The sequence below is a fragment of the Cryptotermes secundus genome, unplaced genomic scaffold (genome assembly GCF_002891405.2).
Source record: "Cryptotermes secundus unplaced genomic scaffold, Csec_1.0 scaffold463, whole genome shotgun sequence".
Lineage (NCBI taxonomy): Eukaryota > Metazoa > Arthropoda > Insecta > Blattodea > Kalotermitidae > Cryptotermes > Cryptotermes secundus.
Genome location: NW_019735561.1, coordinates 211,304 through 230,695, shown reverse-complemented (window position 1 = coordinate 230,695; position 19,392 = coordinate 211,304). Strand labels below are relative to the sequence as shown.

The 19,392-nt window shown below is 39.1% G+C and overlaps 1 protein-coding gene across 1 annotated transcript in view; it reads left to right on the top strand.

Annotated features, from left to right (window-relative positions):
- LOC111869564 (neuropilin and tolloid-like protein 2) overlaps positions 1 to 19,392 on the top strand; it is a gene marked incomplete at its 3' end in the record, with an annotated part of 419,957 nt that overhangs the window by 222,437 nt on the left and 178,128 nt on the right. The window contains exon 2 of the mRNA XM_023861190.2: positions 8,922 to 8,966. Coding sequence (XP_023716958.1) covers positions 8,922 to 8,966 — 45 coding nt within the window. The remainder of the gene's footprint in view (positions 1 to 8,921; positions 8,967 to 19,392) is intronic.

Sequence of the window (19,392 nt, the reverse complement as noted above, 5' to 3'; positions counted from 1 at the left end):
GCTTAAGGACAGCATTGAATTATGCATGAATGTTAATGATCAGATACGAGGCTGTTACGGTTTACAATTGTATTTACATTCCACACAAACGAGCAGGTTAGTCTAAGGATAACGTCTGGAATTGTATTCAGAAGCTGCTAGCTTGGGATCTCATTTTCACTACGGCCACTTTAATAAAATTTAGTGAATGTTTCGGTCTTTCCAAGAGAAACCTGCGGAAGATCTTGAACTGGGCACGATCATTTTATGCTCCTCTCACGTTCATATCAATATCGGTAAGTACTTTACTTTGTTAAAGTAATGCGATGTGTTTTCTTGGAAGTAGAAATCTGATTGTTAAGTGTTATTAAATTAATTTCTCTTCTTCACGTCGTCCAGACTGGCTCTGAAGCCCACCCAACCTCCTACCGGGGTTGTTACCCGGGGGTAAAGCGGCAGGGGCGTGAAGCTGACCACTCCCTTCGAACTAGTGCCGAAGTCAAGAAAACTTGGATCTATACTTCCACTCCTCCATGCGCGTTCATAGCTTAGTGCTTAATTAGTTTGCATAGGGCAACTTTTTACCTTTTTTAAAATAAATGAGTATTAAAGGCTGGAATAACAATACAGGTAAAGGATACGGAGGATGGGCCATGCCTTGCAAGACGAAAGTTCGAATTCATCTCTCGGTGGAGTGGGCAATGCCTATGTTTCGTGGCTGTGAAGATCGGGATTCAGATCTTAGTCGACGCTCTTCATGATTTTCCTCAGCAATTGCAGGTAAATTAAAGGGTACTAGAAATAGGACTAGACTAGGACTAGGACTAGAAATGCTATTAAAACGCCCATAAAATATAGGTAAGAAATTACGATCATCATGGAGTTACCAGAAGTTGAAGGAAACGGCATAATTTACATACATGAAAAAAGATTAAAAATGTTCGAGTCATAATATTTTAATAATAATTTTAATTTTACAGTTCATTGGTTTGAACATCTGTGAAGATTAATGTTTTTGATAATCTGTGCGCCATACTTTTCTGTCTATTGCTACTACACGATTATTTCTTTACGGTGTTAGTAAGGTCATGTTGTGTGCCGTGGTTACGTGGTCATTGATAGCTGAAGTATTAATAGTACTTAATCAGCATAATAGAATAATTAGTTATACTTACATGAATAATTTACAATTTATTTTAACATAAAATATGTTGGAAAAATGAAACCTACTTAGTTCAGGGACAGTAAGAAGTAATTAATAAAGCTGTCCTTTTGCTTAACTAACTAAACACTACAGCATGAAGACATTTGGGGAAACGGATGTATAGACCTCTGCACTTGTTGCAGCGGTCAGCTTCACGCCCCGACCGCTTTACTGCTGGAAATGAGCTCCTGGTACCACTCGATAGGAGGCTGGGTAGGCCACAGAGCCTGTCTGGACGACATGGAGATGTGAAAATTCTTACCCCCAGCAGGACTCGAACTCCGACCTCTTGGTCGTCTAGTCCATAATCAGTCGTTAGACAGACTGCACTAGCCCTGCTCTGAATTCTGGGATATTACTTCAAGCGAAGTCACGGTCGCCTCACACAAATTTCAATTAATTATTCATTGATCCAATCAAGATGTGCTGTACAGTCTGAGCAACTGGCAGCGTCACTAAGCAAACCATGTATAAATGAGGCAAAAAAGGGAGGATCTCTTTTCATTACGTAAGAGGAAATGGACAATGAATGTGAGGGTGGCAGTGCTGGTACTTCTAACTGTTGCCTTTTGCTCACAATCTTCACTCTCATTGCTCTTTAGTGCATAGATCAGGCGACTGGGGGAACATTCAGTGTCCTAGGCTAAAATTAAATTATTTATGTTGCTATTGAATGCAGGATATGGATTTCTAATTATGAGGATGCTGTTTGTATTTCCCATTATGCCTCTTCATTTGAATTCACTTCGAAGCTAGAATATTCGTAATTTATATATAATGTTTTATATCGGTAGCAATCAATTATTCCTAATTATTTGTTTATGTTATGGTATTACACTAAATATGTATATTTGCTTTATTAAAAATGAACTAAAATTACATACGAATGCAGTTTGTCGTTTAATTATTTTATCCAATTATTATGCTAGTGACAGTTCCATTTGATTCGTATAAGCGCTGCTGTATTGTTTCCAGAGTCTGTACATGTCTATGGCCTTAACGAACAGAATGTGAATATGAACACACTGAATTCCTTAAGGCAGTGGTTCTCAAACTTTTTACCTCTGAGCCCCCCCCTGACAAGAGAAAATGCTCTCAGGCTCCCAGCCTGTTTTTTTATAAAAATGGAAGTCATGGTATGTTTGACGTTTTATTCAGTTTATTTTGTTTTTCTACATACTATTTAGCAGTTTTCTTACTCAAAATTAAAGTATCACAATATTAGGCCTACAATAGAAATTAGTTTTAACACTTGCAATTAACCAAAATATGTATTGAAATGAAACGATATTTAACTAACAAGTATTTATTTTTTTTCTGCAAAGAAAATCAAACATTTAAATGTCAAAGTTCAGTGTGATGGATGGCCTGCTTTTGAGAACAAAGTTTATCAAAACGAGGTGTAATATCAGAAATGGCCACTCTAACTTCTTTAGCAGTATTTAGCCTTGAACGATACCTTGACTTTATAGCTGCCAAAGCAGAAAAGCCTGTCTCGCATAAGTAAGTTGTTGCGAAGGGAATCAGGATCTTCAGTGCTTTTTGGCTCAAAGTTGGGAATTCCTTGCCAATGTGTATCCAAAACTCCAATAAAGACAATTTCTTAAATTTACTTTTTAATGAAGTATCACTAGTGAGATCGATGAGTTGTTCTTGCATTTTTACCTCCAGGGATGATGGCCCAGGAGCACTTTCGAATGGATTTTTAATCCAATTAAATTCATCAAAATCATTGCAAAAATATTTTTCGAAATGGTCTTTCAACATTATGAGATGATCAAGTAGGCAGATATTTATGTCCATTGAAGCACTGGATTATCAGTGTCTTGTACCATTGACACCAGAGTAGGGAACATGTCTAGCGTGTCACTTTCCATACTGTTTCTCCAGAGCTCTAATTTTCTCATGAATGCCTTCACTTTGTCATTCCAAGAAAGTACAGTTGTCTCATTCCCTCGAAGTGAAGAGTTGAGGATATTTAGTTTCTCAAATATATCTGTGAGGTAAGCGATTTTCAATAAAAAGTCCTTGTTGCTGAAACTGTCTGCCAGTGAGCGATTTTCCCCATATAACAAACAGAACACCTCATGCCTCAGCTTAAACATTCTCTTTAATACCTTGCCTCTTGAAAGCCATCGAGCATCACTAAAAAACAACAGAGCAGTGTGTTTGGCACTCATTTCCTCATACAGAATTTTAAAAAGTCTAGGCTTCAGAAGATTTCAGAGGATGCGGCTGCTGCCGAACTATCAACACTGTCTCTGGCATACGCGTTTTATAATTGCCGGTAAAGAGAATAATTATTAGTTATTTTGAAATTCATGATAATTAAAGCCTGTACTTATCAAAAGTTTTTATGTATTTTTATTTTTTGTTACTTTTTCAATTGATTAGGGCAGTTTTAATTTTTATCTGTAATAAAGTATGCTGCACCCCCCCTTTCAAGCCCTTCGCCCCCCACTCCCGGGGTCGCGCTCCATTGTTTGAGAACCACTGCCTTAAGGGAAAATATAGTAAAGAATAGCTATTTCGTTTGAATTTGTTTCGATGAGACAGAACGGACTTGTGTAGTGATAACGCTGTAGATTTGTACTTGACAGGTCATCGATTCGAATCTCGGCTGGGACACCGGCTAACCTGATTGATATTATTCTTGGTTTTCCTCAGACCCTACGAACAAATTTCGATGTAGTACCTCAAGAAGGCCACTACCATATCTTTCCAAACTCTTACTAATTCATCAATGGTCTATCATAATGCCATCAGATGCTACATAGTGTTAGCTGTTGACAGTAAAGTAAAATAACCCACAGATAATTTCGATTAAGTACGAAGTAGATATACAGGTCAGGTTTTCCCATCACGTGACTCACACTCTCTGTCCATCATCTATATATGTTTATGTAGACTGCTTGAACTTCCCAGCGGCTACAAAATCTACAGGAAGAGGAAGAAATAGACTATTCTGAAATTAATCTAATTTCCTGATAGATCTCTAAAATCGTTCTGTTTAATAAACTTTAACGGACACCATACTGGTTTAAATAATAAACTTCTCGGATGCGCAGTCCTCACGGGCTATATACAAATACTAAGGTTATAATACAATGCAGCAACTGAAGCGAAGGACAAGGAACAACAGTATTGCGATGGCAACTTGGAATGTACGCACAATGCTGCAACCCGGAAAGATGCAGGGAGTAGCCTAAGAAATATTCCAAAAGAAGGGAGGGAAGACCCAGGATGAGATGGATAGACAATGTTGAGAACAACCTGAAGAAGATGAAGGTGATAGAATGGATAGAGAAGAAGAGGAATAGAGAGCAGTGGAGACTGGTTGTTGAGGAGGACAAGGCTCACTCAGGGCTGTAGAGCCGAGTGGTAGGTAGGTAGGTACAGTACAGCAATTTAGGCCAATCGTCACATATACCTGATGGTGGCCCTGTGTGGTCGAAACATGTCGTTGGATTTACATGAAAGCATGACTTAAGTGGTGATTCAACCAACAAAAAATGGCTTCGAAGACTTTATATATATATATATATATATTGCATAATGCGGTACGTTGTTAAATACAACATTGCTGTAAAATTTATCAAACAGTGCTTTTCAAATTTAACTTTTATACGAATAATTCAACGCTTATTCCCCTAGCAGTGTAAGCTTGTCGTCTCTGTGCTTCACTGGTACTAAGTAATCCCCATTTTTAAACTGCAAGAAATAGGGCGAGGACTCTGAGTAAGGGATGATAAATACGTATCCCCGTATATGGATGTAACGAGATAAGCCTTCTTGATGAAAGTGAGTTAACTGTTACACATGCAGTTAAAATACGTATATTTTCTCTTAGAAATTATTTTTTCATTTGTTCTGTTGTAGAGTAATTCAGAGTTATTTAATTATTTCCTGCAGTTGTAATAAGCTTAGTGAGCTTGTTTTTATGTTCAGAGGTAACTTTTTCCTCTTTCCTTCTCAGTTTATGTCGGCAGTATTTCTCATTGGTCAGTATGGACTTCTGTCTGTACTGCTGCTCAAAGTGTTTACAACTCCGTCCGCCCTTTGAAACAAAACAACGAAATATCATCCACTGCCACTCGTGATGTAATAATGACAACAAGTAATACCTTCTGCTAAAAACATTAAAACTACATAGCTTCAGTTATTTCCTTTTGTATAGACACAACATGAGTGCTTTGAACTTTATGGGTTCAAATCTTATTTTTCTGTTTATGCTGAATAGATTTGATAATCACAGGGCTGGCATTTTTATTTGTATACTGGAGAAAAATATGTTTTATAATGCGGCCAACAGGTAGGTGTCTTAATATTGCAACGGACTTGCTCAAAGCTTTCTTAGGCAACGGTTCCGTAAACACGTTCCGCCGTGCGACATTGGAAGATGTGTCTCAGTGGTGGAATGTTTAAACCCGTTTTAGGCAACAGTCAGCGCGCCAATTCTCGTTGGCCAGGAATCACGTGACTTGTGTTTTCTGTGTTGTCCGTGCGGAACATATATAACGAAAACCTGTGCAGAGTGCAGCGCAGTGTAGTTAAGAGTCCAGAAGAGTTTGTAGTTGAGTTCCGACGTTCCAGGGTGACTGAAAAGAAATGACAAGAAGACTGCATAGTGATTTGAAGTGATAATTCATATGCTGACGTCATTTGCTAGGAGACGACCAGCTTTGTGCTCTTGCTGTTTTATTCCGAAGACTAGGGCCCTTGATGTTTGTTGTGTATAAGACCGTATGCTGTGACAAATAGAAGAATTTCATGTTTGTCGGTTAGCGAGCGGGATCGTCGGGCGTCCAACCCGTAGCTAGTTGCTTTTCCGGGCCCGTTTCCAATAATTATGGGTTCTTTCCACAGGCAGTTATAATAAGTAATTTCGTGGGGCAAAAATCCGTAAGTGATTCTGTTCCGAAGTAATACCACGTATTTCATATCAGAATTCTGGCCCAAACTATTGGATTTAAGGCGAAGTGAGGGTGTGGGAGAAATAATCCAAAAATATAGTGAAATGAAATGAATTGTGGTGAAGATGTGAAGAGTGCGTAAATGTAGTGAAGTAGAATGAAGGGACGGCCATGCTGAAATGTGAGTGCATCAGTTCATGGCATGTATTCCATTACTGTTACTGTTTAGTGTATAGCATGCTTATTTTTTAGTAATATTAATTTATTTAATTGTAGTTGTAAATCGCATGTGTATTGTATTCATTTTGTGTAGTGTGTCCTATATTGCTTGTGTGTTTTGTTTCAGTGCGGTTTGTTATTTTGTGTGATGTGTGTTATTTATCTGTTGTGTCTTATTGTACTATCACTGCCTTCGTGTGAAAACCCATTTCAGTTTAAATATAATAATAAGAATAATGATAATATTAATATTCCGAGTATGTTGAATATATTCCACACAGTGACATCTGGTATCCATTGGATGAAATTTAATATCAATCTCACTCTTACATACAGATTTCTTATATGGTCTCATCTCGTGAGATTTTCGCCCAAAATTGTATAAGAATTTTTATTCCCCTTTTTCATGGTGTATGCATAATAGCGATACGTCTTGGTCTAATAATCGTAACACTACTGTAAGAAGAATAGAAATCATAAAGTTACTGTATTTTGTCCAGTTTCTTCAGTCCTTCGTACGTGTGTAACACAAATTGTTACTCTTACGCTTTTGAATTAAGTGATTATTTAGGTTTCCTTTAGCTAGTGGGGTGGGACACGCCGTAGCATAGTTGATTGAGGCATTATACTACAAACGGGAAGATCGCGGGTTTGAGTCCAGATGAGGTGGATTTTTCAATTGACATAATCTTTCCAGCCTCACTATGGCCCTGGGGTTGGCTCAGCTTCTAACAGAAATCAGTACCACGATTCTTCCTTGAGGGGTAAAGGGCGGAAAGCGCGTAAGTCTGATAACCTTACCGCCATCTATGACCAGACTGTTTAGAAGGTGTGGGAGCCTCGACCTCTCACACCCCTACGGGCTTTCACAGCCTGTAATAGGGAGAGCTTTACAGCTTTAACTAGTGGGAAGTGAACTTCCCACTTAGTTTTTGGATAGAATTTGTCCGACAGAAAGTGTGCTCCACATTCACAGCTTTTCAACAGTCATATTGTGCTGAAAAGTACTTTACTATTACGTTTATTTCTATGGTACACTTATAGGGCACGTATATTCCACCTTGAGACTAAGCACAAATGAAATTTCAGAAAAACTGTCTGTAAAGGTCTGTTAGAAACAGGAGTCGCAATGGGAGACTGAATATTGGCAGAAAAGAATGGAATTTAATTCAGGTCAATGTGTACGGTTTCAGTTCAGATTTAAGTTGGCGCGATAATTTATGTTAATCCTGTCCTCCACCAAAATTTACGAGTGTGATAACCGGACAGGACGTTGTAATTTACCTTCATTTGGAATCCCTTTGAGGTGAGAGGATGGCAGGAAGGATACGTAACGGACCTGGACATGAATTTGCACACTTAAAATTATCCATCTTGGAAAACTAGTTAGCGTGATATCATTATAAACCTTCAGTCTGACAGAGAGTTTTAAAGTTTCTGCCTTCTGGAGCACGAAGAATACATTTCCGTATTCCAGAGGTCAGTCTATTGTCGCAGGCGGTTGCTTCCGGCATACGCGGTAAACGCATCGTTGAAATATGGACCTAATGAAAAAGAGAGAGAGTCATGTAATTTGATTTCGTTGAAGGCGTTTTGTTAGATCTTGCACGTCAATTCGGCGGTTTGAAGTGAACCGCTACATAATCAACATGTTAATGTAAATCAGGTGAGGAAGAAAATAGAAACAAAGATACACAATAATATTTTTAACAAGAAACCTGTCCAAAGCAGGAAAATCATTATGGATATATCTAGGGTTCTAGAAACATAGATTAAAACTACTATAAAAACTGTTAGTGAACAGAAACATTTGATGTGGAAGCTGCAGGAGGAACGCGGGCATGATGAAAAGTATTTTGTTTAAATTCCTAATTTGTGCTTAAATAGTTTTGTTATGTAGAGGGTTTCACAGAAAGTGTCTGAACACCAACGCTTCTTTCACAGGTGGGGAAAAAGTGAAGCTCAATAAGTTACGTACGTGTAGAACTCTGTAATTGTCTACAACTGAACAAAGAAAAGTGAAGAAAAGAAGGAAGGAAGGAAGGAAGGAAAGAAAGAAGGAGGGAGAAAATGAAAATTAGGAGAACAGAATGTGCACGGGTCAATAACACTAGCTGTAAAAAGGTGTGTAATGATAGTACTACATAATTGTAGGCTGTTGTTCAGCTTAAATCACATTTTCTTAATTGAATAATCTTCTGAGGCGGATGCTTCAGCATCTACTGACTGGGAGATCGATTCCCGGCAGGGAGAGGCATTTTTCTTTACCTCTTCGTCTGGACTCACTCCGTGAGATGCCCAGTCCACTATCCATTGTCCCTTCGAAGGTCAAAGGGCTCCAGCTTCAAGCTGACCGCTCACCGAGTGAGGCTGATTCAAGAGTGAGATTATATGAGCGTAGAACTTCACCTCCATTCACCATGTACTTAATTATGTGATGCTTAGAAGCACATTAATTTACCTTAGCAAACAGAGGCAACTCAAAGAAAGGTGACATTTTGCTTCCAGGACAGTAGGAAGTAAGCCCAAGAATTGTACTTCGCATTTATTGTACTCGAATATAAAAAGTTAAATGTGAGTTCATATCTGTGTTCTCTTTGTTTCAGTGGCAGCATATGTGGCCATACTTGTATGCGGAAATTTCGCCCAAGGTAAGAAAAATCCCTTATTTTTTATTATTGTCACATTACATTCAATGTAAAACAAGAAATTCTGGGTAAAGCATGTGCTGATTGTTTCCTTATAGGAACAACTTCTAGTCTACAAATTCTTTGTTGCTACTGTCATACGTAGATATGGCCATTTTAGCGTATATAACGACCATTTTCCTATAGGACCGACTTCTGGCCTGTTTCATGTGTAGATGTGTATAGGGTCGAAGACTTGTCGAGCAAAGTTCTTATTGTTTTGCAATTGTAAACATGTTACTACGTTATTATTATTATTATTATTATTATTATTATTATTATATTTTATTGCTTTTTCTGGAAGAAATATTAAATACATATTATATCTACTCAAAATTTTGCAAACGTAACCTCAAAATTTCGCAATGAGGCTATATTTCTAATTGTTGCCATATAAAAATTTCATATATGTAACTAATGCGAAGGTATGATTAAGACGTAAGTTGTTACTAAATTTTACATGTTCACCTCCAAATGTCGTTTGGTTATTGCAATCGAAACGAAACCCAAATATATATGGTTATATATATAAGATAAACACCGTCTTAAGTGTAACAATTTAATTTAGTTCTTTCTTCTTTCCCCTCACTCCACACTACATGTTTCGGCCCTAAATGGCCATCATCAGGTGTGTATTCTTACGTAGCTGTTACACTGCTTGTTAAAATTTAAAATCACCATTCTTTCTAATTGTATAAAATGTTTGTTAACCTACACACGTTAATTTTGATTTCTAATTAGCACTTTTTTAAAACTTTAATTCAAGTTAAAATATCTATAAAATTTCTGTTCTTTTCCTTTTTCAAATTTTAAAATTAAAATTTTCCTCAGGGTACGTGCCCTATGTCTTAAGTGCTGCAGCGGCCACTTCTTGTTTATCGTTGTTCAGGTATTGTCTGTAATATACAAATATTCGTATTACTATCTTATGTTATGTTATGTTATTCTTATATGTTTATACTGTTATTTGTACTTACTCTGTGTGGGCTCTCTCTGACATAGGGCGTGTACCCCGAGAAAATTGTAATTCATTTTTAAACATTTGGAAAAAGAAAAAGAACAGAAAATTTATAGACATTTTAATTTGAATTGAAGTTTTAAAATAGTGCCAATTTTAGAAATCAAATTGACGCGTGTAGGTTAACAAAGATTTTATACATANTACATACATACAATTGGAAAGACTGGTGATTTTAAATTTTAAACTACGGGCAGTGTAGCAGCTACGTAAAAATACACACCTGATGATGGCCATTTAGGGCCGAAACATGTAGTGTGGAGTGAGGGGAAAGAAGAAAGAACTAAATTAAATTGTTACACTTAAGACGGTGTTTATCTTATATATATTGTGCGAGTGTAACAGGATGCTCAAATATAATATAATATATGGTTATATTATATTATACAAAAAATGTTAATCCAAAGAAACTGGATATATTTAGAAGTTCTGTTATCATATATAATTTCAGAATTTTGATTAAGTAGCAATAGAGTCTTTCCTAACTCACATATCCGTGTGCCCGCCATGTTGCTAGTACCAGTTATAGGAAATTGAAACTCATGAGTTTGGGTGGCTTCTCTTGGCCCAATTCTCACCCGAAATTTCGGGAAGATCAGTTACTGATCTAAGAGTTCAAGTAGGGACACGTGAACACACAAATCGACAGATACTTACACATGCACAGACAGAACGATGTTCTTAAAAGCTTATTCCCCCCCCCCTTTTGAGGAAAACGACAGGAGGCTAAGACGGACTACACGTATTCTGGACTGTTACCTCCCTGATATCACGGCACAAAAGTACATTTTTCGTGTCTGTTTGCCCACACTGGTATATATGTAATTGTTTTCTTCTATAAGAATCGGTTCGTACATAATTATTTTATAAAAAGTATAATTTTAACAAAAGCATTTTCATGTTTTTTTTATTATTAGGGTTCCTCCTACTCAGAATTCCCTTCTGGTCCCATAATGCATGCAATCTGCAGAATAGCTTCACAGCTGTGTTAACGTGGTTGTATACTGGCAACTCTGGGGAAATCTGTGTGGAATTCTAAGCAGGTTTGGAACGGAACTAATTATGAACAAATATATTTGTGAATGCCTGCAGGAACCCTCACTCGGTTATGAAATATATACGTGAGAAATTTGAGATGAGTAATATGATTGAAGGGATTACTATATGCATATTGTGTTGAGGGATAAAAACATTGTACCATTCCCTGAATCAGTTTTTGTAACTTCACAGCCTATTTCCCAAAGTTTCACTTTGATGTACCTTAATCTACACCTAGACCACCCAGATATTTTCTTTAGATTTCTAACAAAAATATTTCCACGTGTATGAGTGTCTACAGACGGGATTTCGATTGGTGGTTGGATTTATTGAACATTTACACACATAACTCGTAGCTACAAGTAACCGTAATAACCTCACTAATTTACACACTCTAAAGATCACTGTAACTGCAGCACACATAAAGTATTATATGACTTTACTAGCCGTTTCCTGGTAACGAATCCTAACAATGTGTTCTGCTAAAGTCCTTACCTGCTGGCGAATATCCCAGAAAAGACTGAGCTATAAACTTTGTCCCGCTTATAACCCCCGACACGGACCGCATAGAAAATACCGCTCCTCATTGGAGTAATTCAGTTTTTGCCGTGGGAATAAGTTTGTTAGCGAAGCAGTTAATCAGAAACGGCTGTCGTATATTTGCTTATTTCGCGGTCGTTGCCTAACAGCAGCCGTTGATTATAGAGTCATAACTTAGCAACGTATCTACATGCTATAAGATAAAACTGATTTCTTGTTAGATCTAGAAGTCTGTGAAGGTAGTACATTAATACATATACATTAATACAATACATATATATATGTTTCTGTGCATTATTTATCGCCCGGTTTTTATTTAAAAACAGCGTTTTGGAGACTGAATTATGTCTCCAGAATCCAGTCTCCGAAACTTTGTGTTACTTCTATTTGGCGTGTATTGTACACTTCTTTGTGTGATGATGTTAGTTCTTAAGTTGTCTCTGTTCGTGGTTCTGTGTGGACTGACTAATCTTTCTGTCGCAGTGAGTATGTAGCTTTGGTCACGCGATGTTCCGGTTGGGGGAAAGGGTGGTTGTATAATGCTGGAGGGGGGGGAATGTGATGTTGGAGAGGGTTTTCTGAATGCGCATTATTATGATAGGTTTATTTTTTGTAAGTTCAAATATGGGGTTATGTGAACATTTCATTCATCTGTAGCTTCCATCTACTCAAATTGTATATATAAAGATGTTTAATTGAACGTTTTCACATGTACGATTTGAGTAGACATCATGAATATTTTAATAATTAACACTAATAAGGATCCATATTAGGAAAATTCAGTAACGAGTGACGTATTTAAGAATGCTGCCTGATGATGATCCAAACATGGGTCCAAACATGTAACAGAGAATAAATAAACCAACGTAAAGAAGGGATTGGTTTAATTTTTGATGAATTTGTTTAGTTTACGGCCCAAAAATCACAGCATTACACACAACAGGACGCAAACAACAAAGATTCTAATGATCTCTTTGGTATGCAGGCCAATTATATAATATATATTTTAATTTAACAGTATATCCCATTACGTCACACTACGTGGGGCCCAAATGGTCCAAAAGACATTCCCTGGTTGCCAGACATTATATATTCCAAATAATTGGATCCGATGCGCCATGAAATCTTCTTTGTCCTCCCTTACCTCTCGATTGTGCTGAGCTGCTGTGTTCTTATTGGTGAATTGCCAACATAATAAAAAGAAGCTGAGATGAGTGGCAGGAGTGAGTCCCGAGACACAAAGGAAATGGATGGATTCAACTTGTTGATTTGAGTGAATTCTGTCCCCCCCCCCCTTTCCATCTACCCGTTTATAACACAGCTCATGAAGATGGAATTTCTTTCATAACGGCAAGCGATAAGTCCAGAAAGAAATCCTATCAGGCGATTTATTTTACTGTCTGCACTTCATATTTCCAGATATTCTGACCGGACCAGATAAATCAAGTGTTTTTTGTTCGTGAAGAACCGGGTTTGAATATCATTTGAGTTACCAGTTATTCATTCATCGTTTCTCTTTATCCCTCTAGGTCGAACGTCGGTATAAGTAATCAAGCAAGTAACCAGTTAATTCATTCTTTGGCTAACTAACTATGCAGCTAACTGGTTAGCCAGGCGACAAATCACATCCGTCGAACAGGATTTCCCTTTGAAAGCTTGAAGTTATTTAACTGGTGACTGAAATTTACAATTTTTATTGATGTTCCATGTTCATGACTGTTCACGAGGTTTGCCTATAGTTTATCACCTCATCTCTGTAACTAGAAGTTTTGGTAAGAATTTTGACATCTGATTTTCTTTAAATTCCTTATGCAGTTATGCTCAGGACACCGTTACTATATGATCAAGTCAAAGAGGATGAGGTGGGCACGGCATGTAGCACAAATGGGGGAACGAGGAATGCTTGTAGGATATTGGTGTGAAAGCCAGATGGAAAGAGGCCACTGGGAAGACCAAGGTGTAGGCGGGTGGACAATATTAAAATAGATCTTAGAGAGATAGGATGGGATGGTATAGATAAGATTGATATGGCTCAGGATAGGGACTAGTGGAGGGCTCTTGTGAACACGGTATTGAACCCTCGGATATAACAAAATGCTGGGAAATTCTTGAGTAGCTGCAGAATGGGCAGCTCCTTCAGAAGGGCTCGGTTCTGTATTTTCTTTATTGCTAGTGGGGTGGGACTAAGTCCCTTGTACTGCGGCCACTTCTGGCCTATTGTACCAGCCCCAGATGATAGGTGAAGGTGATTGTGGAGCAATAGGTGGAATGAAGATTGGCAGGGGAAACCGAAGTACTCGGAGAAAACCTACCCTAGCGCCACTTTGTCCACCACAAATCCCACTTAACCAGACCCGGGCCGCCGCGGTGGGAAGCCAGCGACTAACCGCTTGAGCTATGGCGCGGCCCGGCTCTATAGGTAAGTAAGTAAGTAGCACTGTTACTATATAATCATAATTACTTTTGTTAACTGAATAGGATATTGAATAAAAAAAAGTTAAGGATATGCGCAGAAATAATTTTGGCCTTAATATCGGAGTATTAATTTGGAAGGAAGAGGAACTAAGCCCAAAATCCTCAGTAAGGATAAACTACACATACATCCGGGGCATTAATTGAAAAACCAGCACTTCACAGGCACACTAGACGTGTGGGTGAGAAGTAAGATAGTTCCACAGCACCCGTGAAGGGGACGCAGGCTACCGTACGTACTTGTTAATACGATGTTGCCATCGACGTGACGCCGTGAACCGGACTACGTTCCCGCCTCGCTGCCGTTGCGCTTGCTACGGCATGCGAAAGAATCAAACGGCCCGAGAGTCTCTCTGAATTTTAGCTGCAGTGCTAAAGACCGAAACTGCGACCTCTGTGGGTACGCGTGTGGCATCTGTTTGCCAGAGATCTAGATAAATGGAGCAGCCAATTTCGTTTGAAAGGATTCATAGGCGAGTAAATGCAATCACCAAGCTCGTCGGCAGAGCGGCAACAAATTTGACTGGAATTCTGGAAGTCACTGGGAGCAGGTTATCATGACTGATGATATTTACGTTTTTCTTCAGTCCCTACAACTCATTCCTATATTCATCCAAGTTTTTCGTGGATTTTTTTTAATTCCTACTACTCAGTTCTATCCTGACCGAGGTTCTTCGTGGTTTTCTTCAGTACATACAACTCGGATATAGTATGTCACTTCACTCAATTTGCCCGTGTTCGCTTCATGTTGCTTCTCTGCACGCATTACAACATACTGACTACAAGGAACAAGTGGCTGTGAATATTTCATAGCCTTGCTGATTCGAAGGTATCCCAGAAATGAATTGTTTTTAAACGGCTCAGATGACTTAGTGACGACCCAGAATATATTGTACTTACAGGACTAGAGTAACTGGCTTATTGTATATAGGGCTAGATAAACCCGTGTAGCGTTATTGGGTCTGACTTTGAATCCCTGAATGATCGTTTCATGCATTGGCGTTGGATATTAAGTTGTGGGAGATATGAAAGTAAAATCAGTGTTTTCGGTTTGGTGGCAATTGTAAATATAAAGATTGTAAGCAAGTGGTTTCATGATAGAAACACGAATACTACTATTTATAATGAAAGCAAAGCAGCATAATTCTTCGGAACCCTTAGTGCGTAAAGCAAAGAGCAACGCGTTTTATTACTCACGTAAAATTAACAAGCATTTTCAAAGAAAGAAGTTCTAAGCCCGCCGCTAANACCGAAACCTAAGAAATATTTATTCCCCCCCCCCGCAGTTGTGACACTCATCTCTGTAGTAACCATACTCGATGACAATGTCCATGGTTTCGCTACCCCAGAAAGTAGGTGAATAATGTAAATCTTGAAATTCTACTAAATCAAGGAAGACTTTTTAGAGAAATTTGATTGGATTTTCATAATTTATCTGCGCTTCGTTAAATGAAATTTACAAGTCTTTTATAAGATGCCTCTTCCTAAAAAATATTTAATATTGTTGAGGAGCAAATTTGGGATTGAAAAGTTAAGTCATTACCTAGGTGCCTGGAGACTTGCGAAAGGTGTTTTGCAGTGAAAGAGCAAAGATGACAACACATGGACACGCAATTAGGTTAAGAATGCGATAATCAGCATTCATGCGTAATACCGTATGCAAGACGCTCCGCTAACTAGGCCACTGGAGATGGTCATATGAGTAATACACAGCGATAAGACGCAAGAGGTCCACCCCCAGCCACATAGAATATCCAATGAGAATATAACTTTGGGAATAGAGGACACGGAGGAGGAGTTAACTACCCTCTGTCGTCAATGCCTAATCAGCAAAGTAACACTATAAATTAGGAAAATTTGAGAGACTTGAAATTCTGATTTTCAACAGAATATTCAGTTGTCAGCCGGAGGCGCTGCTCAATATGGGTTTAACAAGCGCCGGAAGGGCCTACAGTCTTCTATGTCAAGTAAGTCTTGTTCACGTATATTAGCCATGCCGAGTGATAATAACGTTGTTCCATAGTATTGGTGATACAGTGTGTTGAGATATTGCATGTGCAATTTCAAGTGTACCCAGTGAGCCCCGAGGGTAGGATAATAGATTCATGTGAAGGCCTAGGACATTAGGCAGGCCAACAGTGATTCATAATATATATATATATCAAAGTTAGGGTTAGTGTGTTATAGTAAAGATAGTATATGGGAACTTGAGTTACAAACATAACTAAGGGTAGTTTATGTAGACGAGACCGTACGATAGATCGGTAATCATAGATCATGTATAATAAGAAATGTACAGGGAAACTATATATGTTCTCGAGGGGGACTTGCATGTCCTCGTTAGCAAGTCAGAGAGAGAGAGAGAGAGAGAGAGAGGCTCGAAGCCTTCACCCCATGAGGGGGAAGAACTTGAAGAAACAGAATATGTAGTCACGACGGAAGGACCGTCTTTGTAACCTGTAAATAATGTAAATTGTGTATATATATATTAATGTAAATAGACAGCTAGGATAGGATAGGATGTACCGGGAGTGTAATTCATATATATATTCCACCTCCCACACCCGATCCCGAGTAATCCTGACGAGCGAGGGCAGAACTGACACAGGCCGCAGTGGCAGCCGAAGATGAAGATAAGAATAGGCAGGGATAGGCTCCTGCCACACAGGCAGAGTACGGTAGCCTTGATAGTAACGCCCTCCCAAGATCCGAAGATAAAGTGTAATATTAATGGATTACGTGGCTACCTGTAAACCATATGCGGAGTGGTCAAGAAGGAGCTAAGACTATATGTCAGGGAGTAGTACCAACAATTGAAAGAACAGAAAATAGATGGTGGCAGCTTGTATGACAGAAGGAAACTCCGATATAGGAGAATCCTAGCTAAGGGTAAGCTAGGATGGTTGCGTTAACGCCTTACAGCATAACCAGTGGAGGCAAGGAGGGGTACCTGCACACCCCCGACGGCGCGACGTTACCAGGAGTACCAGTTTACGACATAACTAGTGGAGGCGAGGAAGGATACCTCCACGGCCCCTACATGCGGAGTTACAGTGGTGACAGAGGCGGGCTGACTCCACGCCCCCCTGTACCACGGCATTACAGCGGCGGCAGCAGCGGGAGGGATACCTCCATTCCCCCCCCCCTGCGCCGCTAGGGCATTACAAATATATCTACTACTATATTTTGGTATCATGTAAAATTAGATTATATTGGACCAGGGCAAGAAGAAAAAACGAAATTCCATCGAAGAATTTAATTTAAAACCCGTGCTATGTTTCAACTAAATTATTTTTTTACTGTCATAGGTAAAACTTTCAGAAGGGATGACAGACAGTACCCAGGAAAATTTAATTTTATGCACTTTTTACAATACACAACTCTTCATTCATAAATTATGATTATTCATAATCTATGAGAGAAAGGGACACTTGTGTTCTCTTTAAGGACAGAGGAGAACACAGACCAAGGTCATTATTGAAGAGATCGCCACGAATTACAATACCGTTATGTAAAACCCTTTGGGGAGCTTGTAGATTCCACACAAAACCCTTACTCTCTCATCCCTGAGTGTCACATGTAACGGAACGGTAACGGAGCCCGACACAGAATGCGCTGGTAGGCAGGTCCCATAGAGGAATCCCATTAGAACAGACTGGACTCGGCCCCCAAGTTCTGATGCAATTAGCCTTCTCCAGACATTCCCCGAGATATAGGTCCCAGGCGGGGTCAGCAGTGCATTGTTGTCGAAGTTTATCGTGACCACAGAGCTGCGCGTGAAGTGATGTATGTTAGGAATGATGGGGATTTCTCTGTTCCTGTCTCCGGGACGGTGAAAACTATAAGGGGACGCGTTGCAACTAGCAGCTTTCTCTCGCGCTCGGTACTTTCGTTAATCTCCACTCTGATGATGATCTTCGCCAAATTCACTGCGCGTGAAGTAAGAATTTGTGAGGTCTAAACCAGGTTGTACCATTCATTGGAGTTTGTTCCTCTGGGTCTTCACACTGTGTGGTGACGTAAGTGACTGCAGGCGTTTCGGAGTAAATTTCAGTCTAAATTTCTTATCCTTCTGAACTATTTCTATCTTAATATGAGTTCCTGCTTTAGAGTAAGCTTAAAGAGATTTTCATAAATTTTCTCGCACTTAACTTTATTGTAATTGAGTCCATAGTCGAGAATTAGAGAAGATAGTTTCGGATATTGTCCGATTTCTTTGTCGTTGTCCTTGTGTTGCGGATGAGGGGAAATATAAATAGAAATTCTGAATGGTAACTCACTGTTCAGGAGAAAGGAGATAGAGTGCAATTAAAGAATTTGGAAGGACGCTGATGGTAGTACGTCCACACTTCCTTTAACGGGCTGGAACACACGTCCAGAAATATGTCAAGACACTAAGGACATGCCTATCTGTGACCTCCAGAACGTTCTAACCACGACACCATAACACTGATTGTCACAACATACGAGCTAAAATATTCATATTTTAAGAATTATAGAAAATATTCTAGGTTTTGATATGGGGATTTTAAAAATATATTTCATAGTGCATTTTTAATGTTAAGTGTTATTATTTCTCTTGCCCTATTCTCTTTCTCCATCTCTCTACTTTTTCAATTTCCTGCAGTGTTACATACTCCAGATTTCCGGAAACGAATCTGCAGAGGTTCTGTCACATCCCTCGAGTCGTGAATAATTCAAGAACAAGTCACAGCAAGCTCTACACTAGCAACGGCCCCCTTCCTTCCGGCTTCACAGTGTCACAATATCAAATCTCATGACTGCCTGGGTTTCATGCTCTGGTTACAGAGAAGCGCATTCTCCAAATATTCAGTCTGTGTTGAAATAAAGCAGAGCTTACAGGGTCACTTTCCATGTGTATAAATCCGTTGAGAGTTCAGTTACTGACAGAGGTTCGATTCTAGGTGTGAGCATTTGTCAATATCCTGAAATGTTCTGCTATTCACCCAGTCTAATATGCGTGAATACAAGTTGCTGGAAAGGGCCGAAATAATACATTTGTACGGCGATGTATAGCGGGCTGGACGGCCAAGATACAGGGATTCAATTCCTACCACGAACGAGAGATATTGTCTTGATCGTGACGTCTAGACTGGCTCTGGGGTCCACTCATACACCTACCAAAAGGGTGCCGGAAACTCCTCCTGAGTTGAAACGGAAAACACGTGAATCTGTCAACTCATCTGTATCTAGTGCAGACGTCAAAAATGGTGGGCTATGCCGCTACTTCGTCTGAAGACTTCGTGGTATGGTATTTAATTAATTAAGTACAGGGACAATATTACGTTTACGTTCACAGGC